Source organism: Trachemys scripta, chromosome 9 (assembly GCF_013100865.1).
Source record: "Trachemys scripta elegans isolate TJP31775 chromosome 9, CAS_Tse_1.0, whole genome shotgun sequence".
Lineage (NCBI taxonomy): Eukaryota > Metazoa > Chordata > Testudines > Emydidae > Trachemys > Trachemys scripta.
Genome location: NC_048306.1, coordinates 76,442,574 through 76,469,877, shown reverse-complemented (window position 1 = coordinate 76,469,877; position 27,304 = coordinate 76,442,574). Strand labels below are relative to the sequence as shown.

Genomic DNA, 27,304 nt, shown 5'->3' with positions numbered 1-27,304 from the left:
ATGCTTAGATATAGAAGGTCATAGATGAACGACAGTAAATTTTGCTTTTTAATCACCTTTTTAAAACTCTTAAGGGTTTTTCTTACCCAGTTATTTAAGAGTCCACTTAATTATGAATATCAGATATTCAAGCATGGGCTTCCCCTAGCATCTCTGAGCTTATTCAAGGCATAGCTTTGCACCTTTCTGACATGGCATATTGTCATTTGCATCCTTATGTTGCATAAGCCCCAGATATATTTGGAGGACTTTTTTATCTTCCCATAACTAGTTCTCCCATAACAGCCCCATCAAAATGTAAGACAGCTCAGTTTTTCCTTAATTGAAGTTGTGAATGCTGCCCTCAGTCTGGAGCTTTTGTATTACCCACCAATTAAAATAATTCCTGTGATAAATTAATAGTTTTGTCTATGTAATGACCAGAATTCTTGCATGGCTCAATCCTTTCTGACCCACTGGAACTTTTTTGTTGCTCTGAGTTTGAAAGGCTTCGTAATGCAATGCTCTATCCAAGAAAGGTGAAGCTGAAATGTCCTGTTATTCAGCCATTTGTATAGCTCACTAACGAAATCACCACTCCCGGTGAAGTTCCCACAACTTTCTTTGAGCCATGTCTTGAACCTCAATTTTATCATTCTTGTACAGTTTTTGAAAGTTTCATGAGTGCAGATGGTCTTTTCTTCCTCTACTCCCAGTTTAAAGTGAAAGAGTAATTTATCTTCTTCTTTTGTAGAGCTAAAATACTTCCTGGTGAATGTTGCTAGTTGGCAGTGATCAGTAACAACTGCTATAGCCTGCTTTTTTCTAAATAATTTGTGGTGAGGAAGTCAGCATAACTTCTACTCCCATAAAGGGACTGTGGCATTCATTGCCCTAGAATCCCTAATGGTTGCATAGGGCTTTATGTGCACACACCAGGCCCTCAGCCACAGTGTTTGGGCAAAAGGCCTGTTTTGATGATTTGCCCTTTAAGGCCTAGGGAACCAGTTGGCTATGAGGACTCTGAGGATGAATAGTTTTGCAGACAGACTACTATCAATGACTTTGTAAAGTGTTACAGTTCTTTTTTCTTTTTGAGTAATAAAATGATATAGTGGCTTCTAAATGCTCTCTTCACCTGCTTTGTCCTCGCAATGGTATTCCAATTGTTTCCAACTGAGCAAGTGAGGAGAGGGGTAGTTGTTCCTAAGTGACTCCTGTCCTTTTTCTCTGAGAACTCAGAGTGTTTTGGGGGTAATTGTACATGTGCCCTGAGGCCCTTATGATGAGGGGCTCCACAGCAATCTATTCTCTCAATCCCCCTGTTCAACAGTGCTGGCAGAGATTGGGATGTGGTTAAGGTCTTGCTAGATGAAGTTCAACCCAGGAAAAATGGAGGTGCTTTTATAGAACGGCAGAGATAATATTGGCACTCTCATCTGAGAGGATATGCTTACCATTGATTGCCAGATATACAACCTGGGGGTTTGGATTTTTCTTTTCAGATGTGGACCTCACCATGGCCATCCTTACCTTGGCTAGTTTAAGGCTGGATCTCTGTAACTTGTTCTACATGGAGCTACACCTCAAGGCTATTCTGAAAGTACAACTAATACAGAATCTGTGTGTCTATCTTCTAAGTGGAGCATGTTATACCTATGCTCCGTGATCTACACAGCCTTAAACCACAAAATCCCATAATATTCATGAGTCTGCCTTCCTCAGAGTCCATGTCTCTCTTTATGAATTCACAGTAGTGCAAGTAACTAAGGTGCTCCAGCTTGTACCCTTCCATTTTGAAAGAGAGAAGCTGACGGCAGGTCTTTTTCAAGGAGGAGTCCTCACAGCTAGATTTTTTTTTTTTTTTTTTTTCTGCTTTGGTCTGTCAGAGCCTAGATTTTATGACCTTCAGGGCATACTGCAAGGCCCAATTGTTCTATTATGCTTTTTCTAGAGGCCTGGGGATTATTAAGTGGGGTCCTGGGGTTGATAGTTTGGGAGAAGTTTGTTGGCATTTTGTCACTTTATAAATGTTTTGGGGTTTAATTATTTATTTAGGTGTTCCATATACGTATTCAGAGAGTGTTGTTAAAATGTGCTGATCAATCTAAATAAACTAGTAAAACAATAGTGCCTTTGGATGATCCCATCATTATCTCTAGTGCCCTAGACCATCCTCTCTGTCTCCTTCTTCACTGTTGGCAATCTAACAGCAGCAGCACCCCCAGAAATGGAATTCCTGCCTGACCCTCCCCACTTGGAATTTTCCTTTTCTGGCATGCCAGGCAGCTTGTATGCCTCAGCAATCTTTGCCCTGAGATGTGATTGATGGGTGCAAGTGCAAAAGCTGCGGTCACATACAGGCTGTCTGGCAGGCCAGAAGTGTCAGCGAGATGAAGCAGAGTCACGCAGAGAGAACTGGAACAGAGCTGTGTCCCTGTGGGTCTCAAACCCCCTGCATCAGTGTGGAGACAGTCTTGCCTACTTATTCTTACTCCCGCTGTCATATTTATTCCTCCATAACATATTTTCTATTGTGCTTTGCCAGACTTCTGAATTCTGCCCTGATCTGCAGTGTTTATCTGACCCAGCTAGCTCCACTTTTGCCCGCTAGCCTTTCTGCCTCAGGGAATTCTGTTCAGTGGGAATAATGATGTAATGATACTTACCATACCTTCTTCACAGGTTTTGTAAGAATTAATTGCCAATATAAATGCATTGATGTGAACGTATGTAGTATTACAACTGTGTAAATACTGTCATTCCTGAATTTCTATATTCTCACACTCCTTTCATATCTGTATCAAGTTATTTATGTCTCTGCTGCCACTTTCTTCATCAGTTACATGCTATTGTCATCCAGTTAGGAGGGTCACCAGAGTCTGTGGACTCATCTAGACCTAGAGAATTGAGGGAAAGCTGTTGGAAGGTGATAAGAAGTGCTGTGGGTATGCAAAGGTGAAGCAGCCTAGTCTAACATGGGGAGGAAATTAGATGGATTTCCACAGAAATGGGCCTGGTGAAAATTAAGTTCATGGCAACCTGGAATAATTCCTCACACATTTTTCTTTATCAAATGCAAGATTCTGGCATCACAAATAAATAGATGCCACACAAGGAGCTTCAGAAGATGGAATTACAGAGCACACAATATATATTTTTAAGGGATCAATTACTGGCAGGGCAAGTAGTTCTATATGTGCTTCTGCTTGCACTTGTAGAGCATTTTTCAGCTGAGCATCTCAAGTGCTGTATGCACACTAACTCACTAACTCAGCTTCAAAACACCTTCGAAGGAGGGAAATAATATTAGCCTTATGGCATGGATCAAGAAACTGAGGCATAGAAAAGTGAAGAGCCTGATTTTAAATTCAGTATTGTCTGTGAGAGTTCATCACCTTTGAAAATCAGACCCTAAGTGACTCATTCAAGATTACACAGCAAAGTAGGTAGCAGACTCGGGAACAGACTCCAGAACTTCTGACTTTTATATCCACACTAACTCTTAGGCCTGGTCTACACTGGGGGGGAGGGAGAGGGAGGGAGATCAATCTAAGTTACGCAACTTCAGTTACGTGAATAACGTAGCTGAAGTCGACGTACTTGCATCTACTTAGCGCGGTGTCTTCACTGCAGTGAGTCGACTGCTGCCCCTCCCCCATCGACTCCGCCTGCGCCTCTCATGCTGGTGGAGTACAGGAGTCGAGGGGAGAGCGCTCGGGGGTCTATTTATAGACGCGATAAATCGACCCCCGCTGGATCGATCGCTGCCTGCCGATCCGGCAGGTAGTATAGACATACCCTCAGTCTTATACTGTGATCATTAGACCATTCTTTCTCTCTGTATGAAACAGAGCTGCACTAAACTCTGGAGGAAGAAAACTTCAGAATTTCACTACAAAGAGAGAGAGGTCTTTCCCTGAGCAAAGGTCTACTAGCAAGTATGAGCCCAGTGGTATGGGTTGTACAGTTTCAGCAGCTTAAATAAATTGTTCTTAGGGAGTTGAAGACATCATATGTTAAAAGGGTAAATTTTAACAGGGAAAGCAGCTTATGCTAGCAATGGCTTGTATTAAAGAAATTCACTTGTGAACTAAAATATTTGGCCTACCACTACAATGCTCTGTGGTAACTTAATTTGGGCCTGGTAATAATGTGGTTCATGGTATTTTGCACCTGCTTTAGTGTTTTTAATCAGCCAGGAAGTCCAATCAATAAAAAGTTACAGTAATTCTCTCTAGCAGTAATACAGGCATGAACCAAAGTTTCCATATCCTGCCGTGATAAAAGGGGGTGTAACTGTGCTATTGTTGAAGATGATAAAATGTCGTTGTGGTTACACTATCACTATGGGACTCCAGGGATAAGGCCACACAGACGCCTAAGATTTTAAGACCGGCAAGATGTATTTCAGTGATAGCCAACGTAATATTTGGTATTTTGGAATTGTCTGTGTTTAGCCAGACTTAGTTTGCTTAAATCTGGCTAGAAATCTGTAATATTGAGAGGAAGAGTTTGTTATTTCCCCAATTGGACTGTATCCATACATCACCAGCACTGTAGAAGTGCTTTCTGTTTCAAATAACTTTTGATTATTGGATATCCTGAAATGTATAGCCAGGAGTCAGATGTGGCTGTGGTGAATAATGTTAGGAGATGTTTATGATTAATGAAATATGATTTATATGAGAGATGGAACCCTTCCTGGAGGACCCTGCATATTGCATGGAAATGAGGCTTGTGCCACCCTCCTTCTGGAAAAGCACGTTTTCAGGTTATTTGAAATTAAAACCACCAAGAAGCAATTTAGGCAGATTTAATACAGACTAGATTAGAGTAATTTATTCATATTTTACAGAGAAACAGCTACAAAGCTGTAGTGACCAACAGGAGTTAACTTCAGTAGCATGAACCTGGAACATTCAAAGAACAATGTGTTCAAAAAACACTAGAATATTTTTCAAAGCCTATTTTTTTAATTTAAATGAAAACATGTTTCTGTTTGGATGTAAGCATTCAAGGCTAGCAACCCCAACATTTCAGCATTGTGCCAATACAAGAGAACCAGAAAGTGGAATTTACTAGTTCATTTTCCTAGTCCAAACAGAATGAAATGCTAAAAGCAGAGAAACAACAAAAATAAGGAAGTATAAAAAACACTTGTATAATTATTAATTTTTAAGTAAGAGTTGTTATTGGTAACAGTGCTAAGGAATTTAAGATATAGTTCTAACCAGCCTCTGCCATTTTAAGACCAGCTGTGCTAAAGAAAAGCTAACACTCCGGGTATTTATTCAGTTATTGTAAAAGATCTGTCAAACAGTTTTGTGTTAAATTCAGTGTTGATGCTATACTTGCAGATTGTTTTAAACCTGAAGCAATGAAGACAGGAAAGTGTTGCTAAAAGTACAAATCACAGACCCCTCTGCATACAGCTGGAACTGTTGAGAAATTTCTACATGGTCATTCTCAGTCCAGAAAGCTGAGTGAAGGTGCTCTGTGTTCAATGGGATAGTGCAACTTTTTTGTTTAATACTTTACAGATTTTTTGGAACGAAATCCACACTGAACTGAAAAGCAGCATTTTTGCTGACCTTGTTGGAAGGCTAATGCAGTTTCTGGGAAATAAGTAAAACAAGCAGTTCTTTGTTGGCAGGAGCAGAGAGAGAGAGAGAGAGAAGGAGGGAGAGACTGGTCTTTTTTTCTTCGCAATGTCGTGACTAAGTCAAAACTGTAATATGGTTAGATTTGTCTTTTACCTCTGCAGACATATGTTTTTCATCAGACCGTGCTGCGTGACACCTGATGCTGGCGAGTTCATATGAATTAGGCTGTGGACTGCCCATAAACAGAGTGGGGAAAAGAAATCCACAGCTGCACTCAGATGCTTGACACTGAAATAAATAAAAGTTGGTACAATCAGTTCGACATATATGTCAGAAATAATTTACACCTGCATTATTTGGCTTCTGCTGCTTGCAGATTCTTTTGACCACAAAATGATCTCTGCTTTGTTTATATCCAGCAAGGAACATTATTTTAAAAGTCTTTCCGCCAATGTCTGAAAATCTAACTTACTTATTATTTGGATAAAGAAAATCACATTGGGCCAACTTCAGACCTGGACTAAATGGTTGCAACTCCACTGACTCTAATGAACTTATAGCTACTTACTCCAGGTCTCAGTTTTTCCCATACATTTTGTTCACTTTCATTTGAGCTGGTAAGTTGGATAATAGCTGCTCATTGAGCAGGCTTGCATCATTCTGCAAAACAAACTTGTTTGTTATAAGAGAGTCATATTAGAAATGCCACCTTAAACTTGCCTTTTGGAACATGTCAGGGTAGAATACTGTTCCACATTTTATGTTATACAACACCACTGGATTGCCAGATGAATATCACTGGACTAAAACCAGCATTCATGTTGAGTAGTCTGGTTTATACTTGAATTGTGAGGTTTTTCTTCTTTGTGACCTAAATTCTGTTCTTTTCTGCATAGTAAAACCTTAATATATCCATAAACCATCTACAAAAAATAAATTGTTCTTAAAGTTCATATAACAAGAATGCACAGTAGGAAATGAACATAAATAAAAACAAAAACTAATACTGTGACAATGAAATCAAGCAAGTACTACAATAAGTGTTTGTACTGTAATATGATTATATCCTAAAGATCAACCATGTATAGAATAGACTTGTACTGAAAAGGAGTGATCCAGTGCCGGTTGGCATCAAAGGGAGTTTTCCATTGACTTCAGTGGGTGAGATCAGGCCATAAGTGAGAATGGCATTAAATATATGCAACAAAAGTCTTATTGTAACCTACTTAGTAAAAAAGAGGTCAACTACATGGTTCACATGAGAAAGGAGATAGGAAATCCATAAAAGTTTGGGGTCTTTCCAAGAAAAGTTGAATAGTAATCCAAGTTTGATGAAAGACAAGCTGGTGGGCATTTTTTTTCCAAAATAAATCTCAGATTTGTAGGTAGACAGGCTGTTTATCCATTGATTGGTATTCCATGAGAACTATCTTTCTGATACTGAATTGCCAGTTTAATGGGACACTGTCAACTTGAAATATAGCCAACACCAAACAAATGAGTTCAAAGTAGTTTCAGCTGCTACACCTGCATTGTCCTTCTTCCTCCCACTCCTAATGTTTCTTTCCCCTGTTGCTCTGTGGATGCCCCATACAAACAATAGGAGAAGCTTGGCATTGAAGTAATTTATGCATGGGTGCATGCAGGGATTTGCCCAAATTGATTTCATTGCAAGATAGGCACCTATTTGACTATACAGGGCAAATATACCATGTGCTCAGACCAAACAAACTGAAATAATAGAGAGAAATATATTTGTATTCTCTCATCTTTCAATTATAGTAATCTGAGGTTTTGATAAAATAGCACTTCAAAAGATTTTTGGATGGAAATGTGATTTTCATGTTGGTGTTGACCCTTTAAAGGAAACTGCTAAAAAAATACTGGTAATTCTCTGGGGAAGCACTTCATTTGTTATAAATTATTGTATAGGGTACGTCTACGCTGCATTTAGACATCTATGGCTGGCCTATGCCAGCTGACTTGAGCTTGCGGAGCTTAGGCTAAGGGGCTATTTACTTGCAGTGTAGACATTTGTGCTTGGGCTGGAGCCTGGGCTCTAGGACCCTGTTAGGTGGGAGAGTCCCAGAGCGTGGGCTGCAGCCCAAGCCCAAATGTCTACATGCAGTTAAGCAGCCCCTTGGCCCGAGTCAGCTTGCACGGGCCAGCCATAGGTTTTTAATTGCATTGTAGACATACCCACAGAGATTTACTTTTGGAAGAGTTAGATGTTGTAGAGACCATGTCTGGTGCAATATTTAATTTGTAAATGTTTGTAAAGCTGAGAATCAGCTTTGCTGGTATAGATCTGGTAAAAGTATACACTGGGGTTCATTCAGCAGCCCCAAATAAAACATTTCCTTGGAAAATGAACTTTGACTTTAGCCATAATGAGTTGAGTAATTGTTTGTTTAGATTCTTGAAGATCTAAACAATAGTGAAAGTGACGGGGCAAATACATGATTTATTGGGGAAAGTCATAGACGTTGCCACAAGTAAAAATAGGAGGCAGTTACTTTTCTCCATCATAAGACAAAGAGGAAACTATTCATGATCAATGTGAGCAAACCATCTGATTTTATGGCATACAAAGATGTTTTATATAATAAGGGAAATTGAGACCACCATAAGGTTTTGGATGAAGTGCTCTTTTCATGCCTACTAGAAGATGAATCACTACATCATTTCTGCTTTTGCCAGCACAGACTTTGGAAGAGAGGCAGAAAGTGCACCAGGATAGGTTGAGGCATCAGAAAGCATCCACTGCTGTCTCTGCATCAGAGAGGTTGTGTGGGGCCAGCACAGCTCAGAAAATTTGGGTGCTGGCCAGGAAGGAAGTCTGGGTGTATGGGGAATGTACTGATTCAATTATCCTCTCAGAAGCCCCAACTGGCAGAGTCCTTGGCAGGAATTAAAGCTGCCTTCCTCTGGCAGAAATCCCACCAGCCATAATAGTGGGTGAATCCCACCACAAGGGCCTCTGAGGTCAGTCTGACTTCAGCATTTGAAATGTAAGGTGGGATTACAGATGTCTCATGTTTTTAACAATGCCCAGCAAGGTTTGTGCGGAATGAAGTTTTAATTTCAGATGCAGGTCTGGAGATGGTATGGGGTGTTCTCTGAATGGGAGATAATGCTTCAGGTAGAGAGGGTAGTTTCTCCCATTGGCAAGGAGGTAGAGGTTTTTCTCCAGTGATGCTGGAGGATGCTTATGTATTGTAAGTGAAATGGTTGTACAAAATCCTTTTGTTTGAGAGGTTCTGATTTAAAACATACTGGAAGCATCCTTATTTTTCCTTGTTTATTCCAGGGAGATATTTGTTTTGATCTGATTTAGATTTCTGATTTGCTGAAGTTCCATAATGAAAAAGCTGCATGCTGTGTGTGCAAGTTGCACATACATAAAACCTGAGGAGCTAGATCTCTGAGTTGAGTTCACAAAAGTAAGACACAGCATGTCTTGAACTTATTTATGGGACCTCATTTTGATTGCATTTATGCTGGTGTAAATCAGAGGTAACTCTCATGGAGTTATACTGGCATAAAGCTGGTTAGATAAGAATCAGGCCCATATTTGTCTATATTTGAACCATTTAAGAATTTGAAGGGAATTTTCTCACCAGGGAAAACTGATTTTCAAGTCATAGGGATGTAATTCCCCATTTTAAATAAGACTTTGTCGATGAACACTTGCCAGCGGATACCCTGGTAAAAAGTGCAGTTAAACAAATGGAAGCTGACATATCTGTTGAGCCTGGGAGCTTAAATTCATAACTTTGCTAGACACTAAAAATCATGATCTGAGGCCTTGTCTACACTGCACGGTCAGGTCAACGTAAGTTGTCGTGCATCGACCTAGCTGTGGAAGTGTCTTCACTTATATTTGGCTCCCACCAACGTAAGTGCCTCTCTATGCCGATTTAGTAACACTACCTCCCTGATCAGCGTAGAGTCAGAGTCGATGTAATTAGGTTGATGTGGTGTCAGTGGAGGCAGTGCATTGCTTATAGAATCATAGGACCGGAAGGGACCTCGAGAGGTCATCTAGTCCAGTCCCCTGCACTCATGGCAGGACTAAGTATTATCTAGACCATCCCTGACAGGTGTTTGTTTAACCTGCTCTTAAAAATCTCCAATGATGGAGATTCTACAACCTCCCTAGGCAATTTATTCCAGTGCTTAACCACTCTGACAATCAAGAAGTTTTTCCTAATGTCTAATCTAAACCTCCCTTGCTGCAATTTAAGCCCATTGCTTCTTGTCTTAGCCTCGGAGGTTAAGAAAAACGATTTTTCTCCCTGCTCCTTGTAACAACCTTTTATGTACTTGAAAACAGTTATCGTGTCCCCCCCAGTCTTCTCTTTTCCAGACTAAGCAAACTCAATTTTTTCAATCTTCCTTCATAGATCATGTTTTCTAGACCTTTAACCATTTTTGTTGCTCTTCTCTGGGCTTTCTCCAATTTGTCCATATCTTTTGTGAAATGTGGTGCCCAAAACCGGACACAATACTCCAGTTGAGGCCTAATCAGCGTGGAGTAGAATGGAAGAATTACTTCTCGTGTCTTGCTTACACTCCCCTGCTAATACATCCCAGAATGATGTTTGCTTTTTTTGCAAGTGTTACACCGTTGACGCATGTTTAGCTTGTGATCCACTGTGACCCCCAGATATTTTTCTGCGATTCCTAGGCAGTCATTTCCCACTTTGTATGTGTGCAACTGATTGTTCCTTCCTAAGTGGAGTACTTTGCATTTGTCCTTATTGAATTTCATCCTATTTACATCAGACCATTTCTCCAGTTTGTCCAGATCATTTTGAATTATAATCCTATCCTCCAAAGCACTTGCAACCCCTCCCAGCTTGGTATCATCTGCAGCCTTTATAAGTGTACTCTTATGTCGACTGTTACTGGCTTTCAGGAGCCACCGACAATACAATCAATACAAATGTAGCTGGTGAGGACACGCTCCACCGACACAAGGAGCCAAGTGTGCACATACACAAGCGATTTAATAACTCTGGTGGGTGCATGCCACCTAAGTTAGGTCGACATAATATTGTAGTATAGACATGGCCTTAATAAAGACACTGGATGTATGGCTTATTATTACATTCTGTAACCCAGTAACCCTCCTTTTTTGCCCTATGACTGCAAAGGTGCCACTTCACCTTGAATGTTCTCTTAGAAGATATGTTAACTACTTATACTAAACAATCTGCTCCAGCTTGTGACACTCTGAGCATCTTTCATAGACCTGAAGAAGAGCTCTGTGTAGCTTGAAAGCTTGTCTCTTTCATCAACCGAAATTGGTCCAACTACTTTACTCACCTTGTGTCTCTTATATCTTGGGACCAATACGGCTATAGCAACACTGCAAACAACCTTCTATATCTAACATTTTCAATGTGTCTGGCGAGCTATGGCTATGGAAAAACTGTATGCCTGCAGAACTGATAATTATGCTGATACATAATTATTTCATCCCCATTTCACAAGCTGAAAACTGTGGCTGGAAAAACTGACTTGTCTGAAGATTCAAACTGGCCTACAGGAATAGTTCCAGGTGATCCAGAACTTGGAAGCCCTTCTAAAGACCCATCCTAGGAGTGACAGTTCTAGAACAGCACCATTTCTCTGTGGATCCAAGTTCTGCCTGGCAAGGACCATTGTTCCAACAGAACTTAGATCCACAGAAACATCTATGGAGAAGGGCCAGAGAGCACAGGCAGTGGAGTGGTCCTACCTGTCCCTTGTTCCCTGCTGTATTTGAAATCAGTATTGTTTTGTTTTGTACATTATAGGCGTGATCTAAGATGCTTCCCTAAATTCAAACACAAGAGGCAGAAAATGGCTGGAGGGCACATATTGCAGTGAAAGCACAGTCAGTCAGCTGGGTCCATGAGCAAATCACAATATGAAGCAGAGTCAGTTGGGCACTTCCAGCTCCTTATCTAAGGGAAGAAAAGACATCCCCTCCTGCCTCCTACATCCAGGCCCCAGTGGTTTTGGTTGGTAGACACAGTTACCGTCACCAGAGGCCCAGACACCATCAGAGGCTTATCTTCACTCCTTTTTTAGAAGCCCTTTCCTCCCCAGTCTGATGCTGCCTGTCTATACCACAATGTTCTAATATAAAGGGCTCTCATATGAAATACTACCATCTCCTCCAGTGAAACTTTCAAAATTTTCCTTTAGGTAAATCATTATGTCAGATTCAGCTGATAGAAGTAGTTTATTGTTGGAAGTGAAATGACTGATTTATTGTTTTGTTTGTTTATTAGTAAAATAATCATATGCTGTATAACGTACTTAATCACTCATGGGTCAAGCAGTGTCATGTAATTTTTTATATTCCTGTGATGTTTAAACTGTTTACTGCACTAACACCAGAATGTAAGTCCAAGCTTATAGCATGTAACAGTAATAAAATGGTTGGAAAGCAGAGGAAAGAAAGTGCATTATAAGTTGTACATTTCAGTGACCTAATTCCCAAATACAGACTCAGTATTCAGAAGTGACTAGTTTAAGTGACTAGTTTACAAATAGAGAGTGAGATTTTCCCTTCCACTTCCATGAAGGGAAAGACTCAGATCTGTTTTGGAGGGATGAAGGGGGGCATAACACTAGGAGGTCCACCTCTGCAGCATTGCCCTATTCTTCCCCTTTTCTCTTCTCTAGCCCCAGAGAAGCCCATCTGTGGTGCAAAAAGAGAATTGAGATCTGCTGGAGGCAGGAGAGCTGTGGGCTATAGAATTTCCGGTGTGGGCGGGAGAAGTTCTCCCGTCGACATAGCTTCTGCCACTTGCAGGGGCTGGAGTAGTTAAGCTGACGGGAGCGCTCTCTCCTGTCAGCTTAGAGCTGCTATATTAGAGAGCTCTGCGCTGCTGTAAACTCTCTAGTGTAGCTGTGCCAGTAGACATCCATGACTAACACATTCCATAAGACTGCTACAATTCAGGCTGTCACCCTGCTCTTCCCTCAGAGAATCTGCACAGGGAGGGTGTTTGTCCAGTGATATTTTCATAGCCTTTTTCTGTCCCAGCATTTTACATTTGTCCCATACTTTTAAAAGATTTGCACTTAAGAAGAATCTAATATATTGTGATTTTCCTCAAGAGATCAATGATGCTGGGCTTGATTCTCCTCTCACTTAGGCCCAGATACTGCAGAGATTTAAACACATGCTTAAATACATATGCGAAGTTAAGGACTTGCATAACTGTTTGCAGAATTAAGGACTTACCCCAGTTTTACATGATTTAACTCATTAGGCTTCAGTGGAGTTACTCCTGATTTACATAAGAAGACAATCAGACCTTCTCTGTGTCTTAGGCCTTGTCTACACTACACAGTTTTGTTGACAAAAGCCGGTTTGGTCGACAAAACAGTGGAAGCATACACACTGCAATGCTCCTTCTGCTGGCAAAACTCTCCTGCTTTGCCAACAAGTGGCTTGACGAGAGGTATAGAGCTTTTTGCGGCAAAGTTATATCAACAAAGTGTCGGTGTAGACACTGCATTTGGTTACGTCGTTGTAAGTGGCCTCCAGGAGATGTTCCACAATGCCCATCCTGAACGCTCTGGTCAGCAGTTCAAACTCCACTGCCCTGCACTCAGGTACACAGGCATCTGCCCCTCCCACTTCGAAGGCTCAGGATTTTTTGAAATTCCACTTCTTGTTTGCTCTGTGTGGAGAGCTCACATCACATCTTCCCAGCTGACCATGGCGGCTCCACGCAGCAAACACTCTCCCTCTTGGAGCACATCTGAGTTGTTGGATCTGTGGGGAGAGGGGGCTGTGCAGTCCCAGCTCCGCTCCAGCCATAGGAACTTTGATACCTATGGGCAGGTTTCCCATGGCTTGTTGGATAAGGGCTACAACCAGGACACGCAGGAGTGCCATGCGAAGATAAAGGAGCTGAGGCAGGCATACCAGAAGGCACGGGAGACCAACTGTGCTCCTGTGCTCTGCTAAAGACCTACCGCTTCTATAAGGAGCTGGATGCCATCCTTGGCGGCAACCCCAACTCAATGAGCCCAATTGATACTTCATTGGGGCTGGAGGCAGCAGACAGTGGACTCAACCTCGAGGATGAAGTCGTGGATGAGGAGGTCGAGTTGGAGGATGATGTGGAGCACGCAGCAGGGTCTAGCCAGTCCCAGCAGTCCGTCTCTGGCGTGCATGATGCAAGAGAGGAGAGCCCAGGTGAGTGATCTTTTTGAGTTGATGCTGCTCGGTTGTATGAGGTAGAGCTGTCCTTTGCTCTGTATATTCTAGAAGTGGGTGAAGGGATAGAAATGTACAAGACTAGATGTGTTTCTGTGTGCTCCACATTTCCTTGTGCGGCAGAACAGAGTGTTAATGCACACCGAGATTTCATGGGAATCTTCCAGAGAGATCTCTAGGAAACTGTCCTGGAGGTACTCGCCAGTCCTCTGCTGGAGGTTCCTTGGCAGAGCTGGTTTGTTCCTTCCCCCATTGTAGGAAACTTTCCCGTGCCAATCGGCAATCACTTGTGCCGGGACCAAAGCGGCACACAGGCGAGCAGCATAGGGACCAGACCTGAAGCTGCACGTGCAGGAGATGCATCCTTGCTAATGCTCAGGAGTGAGATATCTGCTTCAATGACCCCTGCCTGTGGAAAATGATGGCAGAATTTACAATATTGTCCCTAGTCACCTGCAGTGATCCCCTTAAAAAACACCTAGACCCTTTACCCCATCTTGAGCACCAAACCCCCCACTCCCCCCTACCCCCCCAGGCTGAACTCACGGTGTTTAGGGTGTTTGCTGAGATGTGTGCTTGCCAAGGGACAGTGAGAAAGTGATTTGTATGTAAAAAGAGGTGTATTTTACTATAATGATTCAGTGTTGTGTGTGAACTAACAATCCTGTTTCTTATGCTTTTGTAGATGTGATCTTCAGGGGAACCCTCTACAAACCGATGGAACACCTCTGCCAGATAAGGAAGTGACAAATGCAGAGCAAGGAGGACATGTTCCAAGAAGTACCCCAATCCTCAGAGGCTGAAAAAAGAGAACACAGGGAGTGGAGAGAGACCCTGAAGAAAAATTTTTAAATAGAAAGGCAGGACAGAAAGGAGAGTGAGGAGCATATTGTAAAGGGTCACGAGTGGATGATAAAAGTGATGGAGGAGCAAACAGATGTTGAACTCCCTAATCACGCTCCAGGTAGTACTCGCTTCCCCCTGCAGTTGATACAGAACTGTTTTCCATGCCCTTCCCAAACTCCTCCCACATATTCCTTGCAACGTCCCGGAACGTCTCGGTACCCCATTCACTCCACCCCTTCAGACAGCTTCCAAAATGATAATTGGACTTACACACAGCTGTGAGAGCCTACACTGCCCTGCACTCTTATCTCTTTTCCCACCAAACCTTTTGTTTGCGTTGTTAATTAATATTAAATAAAAATGAACTCTCTGAAAGATAACCAATCTTTATTTGTCTCCTACAGATAGTGGTTGCTGCTGGGAGTAATACATAGTAGCAATTTGATCATTTGCTGACTACAAATTCTGGGCAGGAATCATCACAATTTTCATGCAAGGCGACAAGCTAACAAAAGCATGGCAGAGTACTGTACAGAAAGACAGATTACTGGTGCTCATTGTCAAAATGTCACCTCAAAGCCTCTCTGATTCAGATAGCCCCCTGTTGTGCCCTTCTAATAGCCCTGGTATCTGGCTGCTCAAATTCAGCAGCCAGGCGATCCACCTCCACACTCCACCCTAGGGGAAACTTTTCACCCTTAGCCTCACAAATATTATGGCGTACGCAGCAGGCTTCTATGACCACAGGAATATTTTCCTCATTTAGATCTAACCTGCCATAAAGGCAGCACCCGAATGCTTTTAATCTGCCAGAGGTACATTCTATAGTCATTCTGCACCTGTTCAGCCTATTGTTGAAGCATTTCCTGCTGTTGTCCAGGTTTCTGATATAAGGCTTCATGAGCCATGGGAGTAAGGGGTGTGCTGGGTCTCCCAGGATCACTATGGACATTTCAGCATCCCCCCACTGGAATCTTCTGGTCTGGAAAGAAAGTTCCTGCTTGAAGAGCAGCAGAATATGGACCCTGGACTTCAGAAAAGCAGACTTTGACTCCCTCAGGGAACTGATGGGCAGAATCCCCTGGGAGAATAACATGAGGGGGAAAGGAGTCCAGGAGAGCTGGCTGTATTTTAAAGAATCCTTATTGAGGTTGTAGGAAAAAAACATCCCGATGTGTAGAAAGAATAGTAAATATGGCAGGTGACCAGGTTGGCTTAACAGTGAAATCCTTGCTGATCTTAAATGCAAAAAAGAAGCTTACAAAAAGTGGAAGATTGGACAAATGACTAGGGAGGTGTATAAAAATATTGCTCAAGCATGCAGGAGTGAAATCAGGAAGGCCAAATCACACTTGGAGTTGCAGCTAGCAAGGGATGTTAAGAGTAACAAGAAGGGTTTCTTCAGGTATGTTAGCAACAAGAAGAAAGTCAAGGAAAGTGTGGTCCCCTTACTGAATGAGGGAGGCAACTTAGTGACAGAGGATGTGGAAGAAGCTAATGTACTCAATCCTTTTTTTGCCTCTGTCTTCACGAACAAGGTCAGCTCCCAGACTGCTGCACTGGGCAGCACAGTATGGGGAGGAGGTGACCAGCCCTTTGTGGAGAAAGAAGTGGTTTGGAACTATTTAGAAAAACTCGACGGGCACAAGTCCATGGGGCCGGATGTGCTGCACCCAAGGGTGCTAAAGGAGTTGGCGGATGTGATTGCAGAGCCATTGGCCATTATCTTTGAAAACTCATGGCCATCAGGGGAGGTCCCAGATGACTGGAAAAAGGCTAATGTAGTCCCATCTTTAAAAAAGGGAAGAAGGAGGATCCGGGGAACTACAGGCCAGTCAGCCTCACCTCAGTCCCTGGAAAAATCATGGAGCAGGTCCTCAAGGAATCAATTCTGAAGCACTTAGAGGAGAGGAAAGTGATCAGGAACAGTCAGCATGGATTCACCAAGAGCAAGTCATGCCTGACTAACCTAATTGCCTTCTATGAGGAGATAACTGGGTCTGTGGATGAGAGGAAAGCAGTGGATGTGTTATTCCTTGACTTTAGTAAAGCTTTTGATACGGTCTCCCACAGTATTCTTGCCGGCAAGTTAAAGAAGTTTGGGCTGGATGAATGGACTACAAGGTGGATAGAAAGCTGGCTAGATCGTCGGGCTCACTGGGTAGTGATCAATGGCTCCATGTCTAGTTGGCATCCAGTATCAAGCGGAGTGCCCCAAGGGTCAGTCCTGGGGCCAGTTTTGTTCAATATCTTCATTAATGGAGGATGGCGTGGACTGCACTCTCAGCAAGTTTGCCGATGACACTAAACTGGGAGGAGTCGTAGATACGCTGGAGGGTAGGGATAGGATACAGAGGGACCTAGACAAATTAGAGGATTAGGCCAAAAGAAATCTGATGAGGTTCAACAAGGACAAGTGCAGAGTCCTGCACTTAGGACGGAAGAATCCCATTCACTGTTACAGACTAGGGACCAAATGGCTAGGAAGCAGTTCTGCAGAAAAGGCCCTAGGGGTTACAGTGGACGAGACGCTGGATATGAGTCACCAGTGTGCCCTTGTTGCCAAGAAAGCTAATGGCATTTTGGGCTGTATAAGTAAGGGCATTGCCAGCAGATTGAGGGACGTGATCATTCCCCTCTATTCGACATTGGTGAGGCCACATCTGGAGTACTGTGTCCAGTTTTGGGCCCCACACTACAAGAAGGATGTGGAAAAATTGGAAAGAGTCCAGCGGAGGGCAACAAAAATGATTCGGGGGCTGGAGCACATGACTTATGAGGAGAGGCTGAGGGAACTGGGATTGTTTAGTCTGCTTTCAACTACCTGAAAGGGGGTTCCAAAGAGGATGGATCTAGACTGTTCTCGGTGGTAGCAGATGACAGAACAAGGGGTAATGGTCTCAAGTTGCAGTGGGGGAGGTTTAGGTTGGATATTAGGAAAAACTTTTTCACTAGGAGGGTGGAGAAGCACTGGAATGGGTTACCTAGGGAGGTGGTGGAATCTCCTTCCTTAGAGGTTTTTAAGGTCAGGCTTGACAAAGCCCTGGCTGGGATGGTTTAGTTGGGAATTGGTCCTACTTTGAGCAGGGGTTTGGACTAGATGATCTCCTGAGGTCCCTTCCAACCTGATATTCTACGATTCTATGATACGTGCTAGTGTTCCTGTAGATGTGTCATGAACCTTCCTGGACCTCCCTGTGTTGATGTCAGTGAAACACCCACGGTTATCCTGCAGTACCATAGAGAAGTATCCCTTTGTATTGATGTACTCCATCACAAGATGGTCTGGGGCCAAAATTGGAATAAGTCTGCCACCTATTGCCTCACTGCAGCTAGGTAGTCCCATTGCCGCAAAGCCATCCACTATTTCCTGCATATAGCCAAGAGTCACAGTCTTTCGTAGTCCATGTGATTAATGGACCTGCACACTTCTGTTAACACAGCCCCAATAGTTGACTTCCTGACTCCAAACTGATTTGTGACTGACCGGTAGCAGTCTGGAGTCGCCAGCTTCCACACAGTGATCGCCATGTGCTTCTCCACCAAGAAGGCAGCTCTCATTTTGGTGTCCTTGAGCCGCAGTGCTGGGGCAAGTTCCGCAGACAGTTCCAAGAAGGTGGCTTTCCACATCAGAAAATTCTGCAGCCACTGCTTGTCATCCCAGACCTGCATAACAATGACACCACTTGGTGCTTGTTTCCCCAGCCCAGAACTGATGTTCCACTGTGTTCAGCTGCTCCCTGAATGCCAAAAGTAATCTGATGTTGCTTCTTTCCATTGCACACAGCAAGTCAAGCAACTCTGATTCCTGTTCAGATTGGGGGTTCATGATCTACTGCATGACCATCTGTGACATGTTCATAACAATGACCACAACAGTAGAGAGCAGTTCAGGATCCATCCTTTCAGACTGAGATGGCTGGCATGCAGTAAACAGTGACAGTTGAAAAGTGCCATAAAATACAGTCGAAAGCCGATGGAATCCTGGGACAGAAAAAACTGCATCGTAGGACATTGAGTCTGCATCCATGATGCACTGCGATCCACTCCACCTTCCCACAACTCCTAGCTGCAGAAGGTGGCGAGTAGCACAGTGGGATAGTTACCCACAGTGCACTGATCTCACTGTTGATGCTAACGCACCAACTGTGGACACACACAAGTGATGTAATTAAACCGGTTTCTGATCGTCTGTGTAACTTGAGTCGACAAAACTGTGTAGTGTAGACAAGACCTCAGAGACATAGTTTGAGTAGTGCTTGTTGTTTTGCAATAGTCCCTGTTGCTCATTCTATCTTTGTTATCTACAATACTGAAAGACCAGATACTCTGAAGGTCAGACATTCACATAATATAAACTCATCCTGGTCTGCAGACAGGAAGAGAAACCAGTTAAAATTTTGGCTTTCTTTGTGATAGGAGCAACAATGAGAAAGATAAGAGATAAAAATCCCTGTTTCTTTGGAAGGAAAAACTTCTTTAACATTTTCCTTATAAGACAGTGTTTTGAGATTAGGGGTGTTCTTGTTTGGAGAGGGAAGCTTGTCTATTTGGGTTATTCCTTACTTAAAGGACTGGCAATGGATCAGTGCAGAGAAGTTCAATAAACTTTTAAGGAAATTTGTGGCTGCCAACCATTATCCAATCTGGATTCAGACAATGCATGTGGAGCACTTTATTGTTAGTTGTTATTATTTTGGTTTGTTGGTTGGCTTTTTGTTTTGTTTTTGTGGGGATGGGGGAAATTAAGTGCACTGTTTTAGTGCTCCATGAAAAGTATTGGATTGACAATACTGGAAACTGAAGTATTCCACCCATGGATAATATGGAGCACAAACGGTAGTGCAGGCTTCCCCACCTTGCCCCATATCACCTCTTTGCCCCAGCCCAATCCTGGAGAGAACCACATCTAGGGATCAGAGGGTGGTTCAGTCAGGACCGCCCAGAGGATTCAGGGGGCCTGGGACAGGGCCGGGTTTTCGGCAGTGGGTCCCTCTCGGAGGGAAGGACCCGCCGCCAAATTGCCACCGAAGAATGAAGCAGTGGCAGTAGAGCAGCCTAATTGCCACCGATCGCGGCTTTTTTTTTCTGGCCACTTGCGGTGCTTGTACTCACTGGGCGGCGCCGGCCGCCAAAGTGCCACCGAAAACCTGGAGCGGCTCACGGGGCCCCTGCAGGGCCCGGGGCCTGGGGCAAATTGCCCCACTTGCCCCCCCCTCTGGGCAGCCCTGGGTTCAATATCCATGTCCAAATCAGTCGCACTCCTGAGAGTGCCTGTTCTGACTGTCTTTTGATTACATGCTCAACTGAGGAGCTGCATTGAGACTATTGTTTTATTTCACATATATCATTGAACAGCCACCAGCTGAGAAAGAATTCTGCCCCTGATTGGTGGTCCCTGAATTTAAACAGAACAAGCTACCTTGATTTGAGTGACACGGTATGTCTACACTGCCCACGTTACAGCGCAGCCGCGGCACCACTGTGACGTGGGCAGTGTAGACACGCTTTATCGCCGGGGGAGAGCTCTCCCGGCGATTAAAACCACCCCACACCCCGAATGAGGGTGGTAGCTTTCCCGACGATAAAGCGCTGTCTATACTGGCACTTTTCAGTGCTAAAACTTTCATTGCTCAGGGGGATGTTTATTCACACCCCTGAACGACTAAAGTTTTAGCAGTGAAATTGGCAGTGTAGACACAGCCTAACTCTCTGACCAGTCTATTTCCGGTGTTGTTTGGGGAGCATTCAGTTGGTTTCAGTGCAGTTGCATCAGTTTTATTTGAAAAAAGCTTTCCCTCCTCACCTTCCCTCTGCAGAGCTATCCTCCAAAGACAAATGTTTTGAATACTCCATCAAGGGTGCGGTTTGATGGGTCTACTCCAAATCTGAATGCTCCCACAGATAAGATTTCAAATATTAATAAAGTTTGCTGAGGAGTATCTAGATCTTCTTTGTAAGACATGAACTATATCAGACACTCTATACATACAACCCAAGAATCTTGAAGATTTACATATGCCTCTATTGTAAACGGATCTAAATTAGTCTTTGTAATCTCTAATTTATTATACTTTTCATTTTGAAAAGAGACTAAGGGCTTATCTACAGTTACAGTGCTGCATCGGTGCAGCTGCACCACTGTAGAGTTTAGTGAAGATGCAACCTATACTGATGGGAGAGCTGCTCCCATCTGCATAGATCGCCACCTCCCCAAGTGGTGGAAGCCCTCCCATCGACATAGCACTGTCTACACAAGGGATTAGGTTAGAATAACTATGTTGCTCAGGGGTGTGGATTTTCCACAACTTGGAGCTACCTAGTTATACCAACATAAGTTTGTAGTGTACACCAGAACTTAAACTGTGGACTGGAAAGTCAGTCTTATCTGACTCAGTTGACCTAATGGAGTTACACCCGTGATGAATTTGGGCTATTCTGTTTAGTAAAAACTTTTTAAAGTCTGCCTTTTGATAGGTTATTCCTGGTATATTCTCTCAATGCAGGGTGTTTTTTCCCTCCTAATTTTGCTAAAGAGATTGGTTTAATGCAGTGGTTTCCAAACTTGTTCCGCCGCTTGTGCAGGGAAAACCCCTGGCGGGCTGGGCCAGTTTGTTTACCTACCGCGTCCGCAGGTCGGCCGATCGTGGCTCCCAGTGGCCGCGGTTCACTGCTCTGGGCCAATGGGAGCTGCTGGAAGCAGCACAGGCCAAGGGACGTACTGGCTGCTGCTTCCAGCAGTTCCCATTGGCCCGGAGCAGCGAACTGCGGCCACTGGGAGCCGCGATCGGCCGAACCTGCGGACGCGGTAGGTAAACAAACTGGCCCAGCCCGCCAGGGGTTTTCCCTGCACAAGCGGCGGAACAAGTTTGGAAACCACTGGTTTAATGTACCAGCAACTTGCAAATTATGCTGTTTTGCTATTCATAACAGTTCTCAGAGCACAGATGGCTAACTTTCCACTGACTGCAGCCGAAAAACAAAATGGCTGAGGCCATGTGGGGGAAAAGAGGTACTCTTTGTTCAAAAGGCACAAAAACATCTGTCAGGAAAAGTGGGCAAAAGCCAGCTGATCTGTATTTATTACTATTTCTTTGTTGTTTTTTTTTATTTATGAAAGTGCTCATGATTCAGATTAACTCTGTTTGTACCATATTTATTATTGTTTCACCTACCTTGAAATGTGAATTGTAAGAGCTTTAATAAATGGACTAAAAGGCTATCTAGTTTCATTGCAGCTCTTGTTGGTATCTGGGTATCATCCTCTGCTGAACTAATTTTGTTACTTCTAAGAGCCACGCTTGTCATTGGTTCTTATCATATAACATTCCCTCTCTCTCTATGGTACTTTATGGCCCTCGTTACCTTAGTATCAGTGTGCCTCACAATCCTTAATGTGTTTTATCATTACAACACTCCTGCGAGGTGGGGAAAAGCTATTATTTCCTATTTTACAGATGAGGCCAAGAGAGAGTAAGGCTTCAAATCAGTGAAAGTTAGGGACCTAAACACCTTTGAGGATCTGGGCCTAAGTGATTTCTCCAAGGTCACACTGGAAGTCTGTAGCAAGGCAGGGAATTGAACCTGGGTCTCCTGCATCGCAGGCTAGCCCCCTAACTCATTGGACAGTATTATCTCCACTAATGATGTACAGAAGTTATTTTTCCACTACTTGTGGAAAACACCACTGTTACAAAACTGTCAAGACCACTGACTTGTTCTACAATAATTCAGTGAGCTTCGTCAATAAGATAAACATGTAAATAATGAAAATATTTCAGCCAGGTCATTACATGCTGTAGATTTAGTCATGTACAAGGGAATGTATTGAATTTAAAAAAAATCATATACTTTACTGTATAAAGTATTGTGTCTGGGGATTGGTCCTGCTTTGAGCAGGGGGTTGGACTAGATGACCTCCTGAGGTCCCTTCCAACCCTGACATTCTATGATTCTATGATAACGTTAGATAAGTATTGGATCATATCAGGGCTTAACCTAAACTGAACTTTTGGTTTTGAATCTTAAACAATGACAACTAATTATTAAATAATTACTTATGTCAAATCTCATCAGAGGGAGTAGTTGCTATTTATCCATATGTGAACAATAACTGTACACTGAACGCAGATGGAGAACATATGTACTGGGCCCTCTGTTGTCTTAAAGTAGAATTCAGACACTGTAACATAACCAGGTCTATCATTCTCTTTCATAGTAATGAATCACCAACACCAGCAACAAATGACACCAAGTACAACCATGTCCCAGCAGAGCCATCCTACCCAGAACCCTCAAGGTGGGTTGTTGAACATGCCCAATGCACTGACTACCCAGCAGCAGCAGCAACAGAAGCTGAGGCTTCAAAGGATCCAAATGGAAAGAGAGAGAATTAGGATGCGCCAGGAGGAGCTTCTGCGACAGGTACTGCTACTCTTTCTGCAAACATTTTTCATTTGATGCGTCTAATTATGTTTTTTTCTATGCACAAACCACAAACAAGTACAGCCAGAATTAATTTTTCTTTTAGATGAAGAGAACAAAAAAAGGAAATAGTCTTAGCGAGTACACGATGTGTGTGTTTCTTTTCACAAACTGCACTGAACAGAACACAAAGTGGCTACTTATTTCTCCATCTAAAAGTCCTTAGAAATTTAAAGGTGCAGTATATGGGGAAAAAAAGAAGTCCTGACAGTTTCATAACTAAATACACAATAGCTATAACACCAGAGAGTAGAGACCAAATTCTGCTCTTTTGTAACTGTGTAAATCCAAAGTAACTCTGTTGATCTCAGCTGAATTTACACTGATTTGAGTGAAAGCAGAATTTGGCTCTAGCATAACACTGTGGGCCAAATCTTGGTCCCATTAAAGACAATGGCAAAACTCCCAGAATTTGTTCCCAACAGTCTGTCTTAGAGGTTTGGGGCCAAATTTTGTTACTGGTGGCATTTTGCCCTTTGATTACAGTACAACTTTGAGTTACATCTCACATGAATGTGGTCTGGCTGGTAATTTTTCCAGGGGCAGTGTGGGTTTTTTTGTTTTTTTACATTTTGTGTATTCTTATTTTTAAGGCTCAGCTTTATAATGACTCATAGAATACAAATAGATATGTAGCTTCCTTTGCACTGCTTTAAGGAAATAAACAGTTTTAACAATTGCAAAGGATGTGTTTCTTCTGTTAGGGAGTACTCTGCTGATGATGTTATGTTATATAGTATATTAATCAACTTCCTTAGAGAACACAAATAACCTGTTTCCCTTAGGAACACAGTGTGAACTGAGTACGTTTTATTGAGGATATTATGGTCATAGACCGTAGCCTTGTAAATGGACAGTCAGAGTTCCAAACATCTAAAAAAATGATGCATTTTCACCAAAGAAAAATCTTAGAAATCTGTTGCTTTAATTATTATTTCATGATTACAGTCGTCTTGACTTGGGATTTGTGCCTAAATACATGTAGTTATTTCAGGGTAACATTTGTTTATACTGTATTTCTAAATACAGTATCACATTTCTTGGCAGCAAATAGAAGTATGTTTTCTCTTACGGTAATGACACCAATTGACATAATATTTCTGGTGTTTTATTAGTGTACTGTAAATGTACCAGTGTTTGTTTGCTTGTAATAGTCACTATCACAATATAATTTTGAATTTTGAACTTCCTTATTTTGATCTTAGATACTTCTTTTATAGTGATTGGTGCAAGTAGCAAAGAGGAGCTCAAATCAAAATTCCTTAGTAAACGCGCCTAGACTGTGGCAGAATCTGGCCTCTGACTATCTTGCCACAATTAAGTGAATCTACTTTTTCTTCTTTTTATTTTTTTTACCTAGGGAGGTGAATTAATGAGGGAAGATGTGTTAGTGATGAGAATAGACTGGAATGTTTAGAACATATTGGGGGAGCAAGGAGCAAAAGTGTCATCATGTCGTTGAAGCTTTTAAGAGGGAAACGGAGATCTGGATTATCAAAGCAGATGTTACCAGAAAGGGATGTTTGCCTGCCCATATAGGATCTAACTTATTTTAGGACAGATGGAAAGTTTCCTCAAAGCCACAAATTAACAGCAAGCTGGTTCGTTTCTCCTTGCCAATATGCGGCAAAAATGTAATGAATGGTGATTACCTCTTTTTCCTCTGTTAGCCTCAAAGTGCCTAGGAGCATTACTGATAAAAGGAATAAGAAGTCCAAGGTCCTTCCAGAACATTTTACCATGTATTTCTGCCATCAAAACTTTGGGACGTCTCCAGTCTGGAATTCTTTTTTCTTGGAGTCTTATTTGAATTATCACTGTAACAATAGTATCTACAGATGGATTGCAAAGAATCAACAATTTTCCTCTATTTTGGGATTTCCTATGTGTAGCTGTTAGTGCAGATTTTGGCTCAAAGTTACAGGTTCTGCTATCAAATACTGGTGTTCTGTACCAGCACAGGAAGGCTTGCTAACACAGTGAGAAAGGACACCCTATTTTAACTATATGATGTAAAGAGTAGAGCTGGACAAATATAGCATAAGAGAATTTGCAAATACCCTTTCTAATAAAATGTGCTAATTTGCTTCACTAGTATTTACAACTCCTTTCATCCTTTTTTCTACAAATATTTCTATAAACACATTAAAAAAAATTTTTTTTAAAGATTGCATCAAGACACTTTGAAACTTTGCATAACACCATCTAGTTACATTTGTAACAAACAAGAAAAAAATCAAAGATCAAAATGCAGTCCTGTTATAGGCCTGGATCCAGCAAAGCACTTAAACACGTGCCAAATTTTAAGTTAATAGTTCCAGTGCCTTCAGTAGAACTACTCACATGTTTATAGTTAGGCATATGCTTAAGTACCTTGCTGAATTGGGGCCACAAAGCAGAGACAACTCCACTGAAGCCAATTGAATTTTATCTGCTTATGCCAGTACTGAATTTGGCCCTTAAAGTTTAGGCCTAATCCTGCAAACATCTTGTACCCAAATTCTGTACTCTCACACCTCATATAAGTCCCTTTGATGCTGCAAGTACATGTGTGGCAAGCAGCAGGGAGTCATATTGTGCTTCTTCACATGTGAATAAAAGTATGATGACGCACTAGGTGTAGTCCTCCACACTGAGCAGTCTGCTCCACCCCCAGCCACAGTTCCACTCCCCTCCCAGCCCAACCCCAGCCCCAGATGCAGCTGTGCCCTGCCCCCAGCCCAGCTCTGGCCCCAGCCCCAGCTCCACTCCGCCCACTGGTCCACCCGCAGCCCAGCTCTGCCCTCATTCCCTCTCCAACCCCAGGCCAGCTCCGCCTCTAGCCCCAGCTCCTTCCCCATACCCAGTTCTGCCCCCAGCTTTGCCTTCAGCACAAGCTCTTCTGCTGAGCCAACTATACCGTAATGGAGGGAGGGCACAGACAGATCCCATTACTGGTAAGGGGAGGCACGACAGGAAAAGTTTGGGTCCCACTGCCCTAGAAGATAAAGTGTAAAGAAAAAAAAGTATCTTTGCAATCTGTAGCCTGTAGTCTTAATCAACAGGAACTTTATAAACTTCTTGTCAGCAGTCAGAGCAGTACTGAGGCCTAGCAGGATGATGGAGTGTAGCAAACCCCTGAGGGGCTTCATTGTTGAAACATTGTTATTCCTATCCTAATCCTTCACTGCTGCTTTTGCTTTTTTTAATGCAACCTGTCTAAGAAAAAAATGCTGAGTAAGTGTATGTGCTTGCTGCTAGGCGACCGAAATGAGGTGAAAAGGGTTTGGGTGAAAGGGAGTGGAATTCTTTTGGCAGGTCCCTCAAATCTCTTTTCAGCTTGACAGCAGCTGCTGGCTGGCTGGCTCTTTCCAGTCATTCCTGTCTCCGCAGCTGCTCTGCTGGAGAGACACACCCAGCAGTGAAGGAATACAGAGTTCTAGGAGGTTTCTAGTTAGAGTGTTGTTTTTTTCCCTCCCCTTCATTTTAGTAGGTGAAGGCTAGCGTTTGAAAAAGTAACAATTCTCTTTCCTTCAGCAATTGAGTGGGGAGCTGAGCAGTTGATGTTTAATAAGGGTTCTTTGTTTCATAAAGCAGAATGTGACTCAGCTTTCATTTGAATCTTGCCTTGCCTTGTCATTTCAGAAGCATTTCAATTTTCCCAATTTCTTTCCCATTGATTATTTTGGTCAGTCTTGCAGAGAAAAAATGGCAAACCAGCCTTTCTAAAATCCGTTGGAGATGGACGTTATTAGAGGAGCTGTCAGTGGGAAAGGTCTGAAAGGCTCACACAGAGAAAGTGCCCTGTTTCCACTCTCTCTTTATGAGCTGAATGGTTGTGTAAGTGTTGAACTTCAGAAACTTTTCACCTTGTCATGAAGTGCAGGGGAAACCAAGCCAAGGTCATGTTTCCCAGATGTCACTTTCATGGGTGCAGAGGGCCCGGCAGAATTTTGCAATTCTAATTCAGAAAAGGGAAGGTATGGGAAGCCTGAACAAGGGAGAAGCAGTATGGGAGAGTTCCAGATGCAGATCCACCAGCATTTTGTCCTTGTGGGGTGGGAGCTCACTGGCTGCTGGGCTCCTAGAGTCCTGGGGCTGCAGCAACAGCCCGAAGGGTATATCCAGTGCACAGCCTGGCCATTAGCCCTATGTTAGGGTTACCATACGTCCGGATTTT

The 27,304-nt window shown here is 42.8% G+C and overlaps 1 protein-coding gene across 1 annotated transcript in view; it reads left to right on the top strand.

The window, feature by feature from the left end:
- Positions 1 to 27,304, top strand: part of WWTR1 (WW domain containing transcription regulator 1) — a 126,009-nt gene that overhangs the window by 79,013 nt on the left and 19,692 nt on the right. The window contains exon 3 of the mRNA XM_034780495.1: positions 22,880 to 23,085. Coding sequence (XP_034636386.1) covers positions 22,880 to 23,085 — 206 coding nt within the window. The remainder of the gene's footprint in view (positions 1 to 22,879; positions 23,086 to 27,304) is intronic.